This window comes from Sinocyclocheilus anshuiensis, unplaced genomic scaffold, assembly GCF_001515605.1.
Source record: "Sinocyclocheilus anshuiensis isolate Anshui unplaced genomic scaffold, SAMN03320099.WGS_v1.1 scaffold331, whole genome shotgun sequence".
Classification (NCBI taxonomy): domain Eukaryota; kingdom Metazoa; phylum Chordata; class Actinopteri; order Cypriniformes; family Cyprinidae; genus Sinocyclocheilus; species Sinocyclocheilus anshuiensis.
The window spans coordinates 204467-208609 of NW_015552556.1; the positions used below are offsets into that span (position 1 = coordinate 204467).

A 4143-nucleotide genomic window follows, 5' to 3' on the forward strand; every position below is an offset into this window, starting at 1 on the left:
CACTTTTATTTTTGATCTAATAGCCTTTTGACAGCAATTTCATTAGCACTCCTTAGGTTTTCCCAAAATGCCCAAATGTACGTCAAACAATATGTTTGTATAAAACGTAACTGTACATCTCCCAAAGTTTGTAAAATTTCCAGCCTTCGCTCTTGTGCAGGAAAGAAGATGAACAGAGTTACTAAGATCCAAACAAACCCATCAACGTCTGGGATAGACATGGCTCCTTGCTTTAAGGTAAAAACCTCACCACTCTTTCTCTCTAGTGAGAAGAACAATGAAATAGTGAGAAACAAGCTATTGATTCTTTGTCTGAGAGTGAGAAACAAGGCGCCAAACTATCAATATTTTAACAAAGGCTTCCTCTGCTTAGGTATTGATTTTGAGACTTTAAAGATGAATGCTCTGTGGACCAAGATGTGCAGAAATACGAGACGAATTCTGTATTATTTAAAGGGATAGTTCACCGGAAATGAACATCATCGAGTTGTTCCAAACCTATATGATTTTCTCTCTTCTCTGGAACACAAAGAAAGATGTTTTGAAGAATGTGGGTAACCAAACAGTTTCTGCTCCCCATTGACTTCCATAGTATATATATATTTTTTAATTCTATGTAAGTCAGCGGGGACCAGCAACTGTTTGGTTACGCACATTCTTCAAAACATCTTCCTTTGTGTTCAGGAGGGGGGAAAACATTCGTACAGGTTTGGAACAACTTGAGGGTGAATTTTCATTTTTGGTTGAACTATCCCTTTAAAACAGATAGAGGACATAATGAAAGGACAGGAGGCCAGTGGTTGTGTGTATGTGTAGGAGAGAGACATTTCTCCAAATTAGAAAATGGAGCTGTGTCATGTGCATGTGTGTGTTTGTCAGGTGACCGTGTTCGAGCAGGAGCATTTCCAAGGCAAATGTCAGGAGCTCACCTCAGAGTGCCGCAACATCCAGGAGCGTGGGTTTGACTACATCCGCTCTATCCGTGTGGAGAGCGGCGCGTGAGTCGCCCACTCTGTGTTAATGATTGCAAAATCTTGCCAGTTAGTAAGGAAATTACAGTTTTAGCTGTTTTTGAAAGCTTTTGGGTGTTTCATGAGATGTTTTAAAATGCGTGTTGGGACGTGTGCTTTCAAATGAATTATAAATATGATTGAGCTGCCTCAAGATTACTTGAGAATTAGTTTTGTCTTGCTTCCTAAAGGCTACCCAGGAAGAAAAACAAATCCAGAAAAATATTTAAGAGCACAGTGCTTATTATAATACCTTAATGTGTATTTGTTTTATGAAAACAAAACATCATAAATACATCGAAACCTATTGCAAATACTTTATAAATGTTTAATTCTTAATTCTCTGCAGCTGGGTAGGATACGAGCACCATGACTTCCAGGGACAGCAGTTTGTCCTGGAAAAAGGAGAATATCCTCATTGGGATGCCTACAGCGGCAGTCTGGGCTACCATGTGGAGAGGATGATGTCTCTGCGCCCCATCTGCAGTGCTGTGAGTGTGAGCACATTCTGATGCAGGGCTGTCCAAACTCGGTCCTGGAGGGCCGGTGTCCTGCAGAGTTTAGCTCCAACTTGCCTCAACACACCTGACTGGAAGTTTCTATGCCTAGTAAGAGCTTGATTAGCTGGTTCAGGTGTGTTTAATTAGGGTTGGAGCTAAACTCTGCAGGACACCGGCCCTCCAGGACCGAGTTTGGACAGCCCTGTTCTGATGCTTTGAAAGTCTTTTATTCTCAAACTTTTCAAAGCAGTTGGACTGATTTGACCTGATAATAAAACAAGATGAGAAAATCTCTTACAATAAAGGACAGAGCTATATCTTGGCTAAGCAACTACACTTAAAAATAAAGGCTTTATTGGCATTAATGGTTCCATGAAGATCCTTTAACATCCATGCAAACTTTCCACTGCACAAAAGGTTATTTAAAGTGGGAAAAGGTTCTTCAGATTATTATAATGTTATTCACACGAAAAAAAAAAACGGTTCTTTTAAGAGCTGTTCACTGAAAGGTTCTTTGGGGAACCAAAAATCTATGGCTCTCTGTGAAAAACCCCTTTGGAAACCTTTATTTTTTTAGTGTAGCAACAGGCAAGATTGATGGTAATCATGATGTTTTTTTTTGGTGTTTTGCTTGAATTAATTCAAGCAAACAGTGTCTCTAAATCCATGCATTTTTTTCTCTTCAAAGTTTTTTTCTCTTCATCTCCTTCCTCCAAACTCTCTCTCAATTTGTAGGACCACCAGAGCAGTCGCATGGCCATCTATGAGAAGGAGAACTTCCTGGGGCGCAACGCAGAGCTGTGTGACGATTACCCGTCTCTGCAGGCCATGGGCTGGTGCGACAAGCAAGTGGGCTCCATGCATGTGCAGTGTGGCGCGCGAGTAACGCTCGACAAAACACTAGTAGTGCCAAACTACTGTTCTCCAGAACTACACATTTCTCATGCTCAACAGCTGTGCTGACAAAACACATACGCACAACACAGATGAGACCAGCGTCATTGGCTCATAGTATCCAGTCCTTGTATTTGTGAAGTGTTAATGATTTTGCTTTCACAATACAGTCAAGTGTAACATACCATCAGATGAAACATCTTTCTTTGACTGCACATCCCTCACTTGGTGCATCAGACACACTCACATAACAGCAATACTGTACCTGTGTACCTGCCACATCTGTTATGTAATGACGTTATATCAACATTTCAGGGCATGTCATCACAGAAACTGATAATTTAACACAGTGATAATTTACCATACCATACATGGAAGAAGGACTTGCAGTTTTCATGTGTTAGGTGATAACACAGGAGAAAAACATCCCATAATCCAATGGGGAATAGGCAAGCAAAACTCTAATTATGATTATTTTAAGTATTCCATTCTCACATTTTAAGGGCCAATTCTCACTATTAACTAAGACTTTATCATCAATAAACTCCTAATTTGCTGCTTATTAATAGTTAAGTAAGGTAGTTGTTAAGTTTAGGTATTGAGTAGGATTAAGGGATGTAGAATATGGTCATGCAAAATATGTGCTTTATAAGTACTTATAAACAGTCAATATGCATGCTAATAAGCAACTAGTTAATAGTGAGAATTGGTCCCTAAACTACGGTGTTACCTACATTTCTAATGTACATTAGATCAATCCAGCCAAATTTGTTAATTCAAGATTCTCACTTTCTATTAAAACACTTTTTTTTTTTCATTCCCTTCCACAGCTTGGCATTGTATTCAGTCCCCACATCTCCTCCTAATTTCCTGTCATGGTCTTTTTCTTTGCAGCTTTGTGTGTTACGAGTACCCTGGCTATCGAGGACAGCAGTATGTTATGGAGTGTGACAGGCACAGCGGAGACTACCAGCACTGGAGGGACTGGGGCTCCCACTGCCAGACCCCTCAGATTCAGTCCATCCGCAGAATCCAGCAGTAACGCCTGAGGGCGCATGGAAGGAAACGGAAAAAGTGCAGAGTTTGGAAGCAGGGTAGTCACACCAGTCATTCTAGCAGCAGTCACTTTATGAGGTGCAGTGTGGTAAATTGTAAGACCTTCACTGGCTGCACGTAGTTTCCACTTGTGGTGCTCTAGTGCTACACCAAAAAAATAAAAATAAACAAAAATCCAAGCATACACAGATACACATCAATGCCTGTTCAACAAAAATCACCAGCTCACATTCATCCCCGCATGTGATCCAAGGTAAAGTAGTAGCATATAAAAACAATATTCATATGAAACTAATATTCTATACAACAGAAGCACAGTGGGAGACACCGGAGAGTAAAAATGTGTCAATCAAGGCAAGATGTGTATCTGTATATGCAACCATGTCACGTCTCTGTGACGTTTGAGTGCCATATGGGGACAGATGGGAGTGTGTGTTAGACCATTCGGAGGAGAGGAGGACAACGGTTGACTAATAAAAACATACTCACCTCAAACTAGCATCTTTGTCTTTTTGCCTGTTCGCAAAAAGATTGTAATGTAAAGATTGTAATATATCTAGTAAATGTTTTATGACAGCAGCAGGGCACTAATACACAATAAGGTCATAATGCTGGGGACTAGGGAAAGTATTTAAAAAAATATTTTTAAATTCCCCCCCTTTATTTTTGGGGGGGGGGGGGGG

The 4143-nt window shown here is 40.3% G+C and overlaps 1 protein-coding gene across 1 annotated transcript in view; it reads left to right on the forward strand.

The window, feature by feature from the left end:
* The window catches only part of LOC107664562 (beta-crystallin A1-like), a 5111-nt gene extending 1156 nt beyond the window's left edge, over positions 1-3955 (forward strand). The window contains exons 2-6 of the mRNA XM_016455165.1: positions 161-237; positions 880-998; positions 1360-1501; positions 2246-2388; positions 3299-3955. Coding sequence (XP_016310651.1) covers positions 169-237; positions 880-998; positions 1360-1501; positions 2246-2388; positions 3299-3446 — 621 coding nt within the window. The 5' untranslated portion in view covers positions 161-168 and the 3' untranslated portion in view covers positions 3447-3955. The remainder of the gene's footprint in view (positions 1-160; positions 238-879; positions 999-1359; positions 1502-2245; positions 2389-3298) is intronic.
* Positions 3956-4143: the final 188 nt, after the last annotated feature.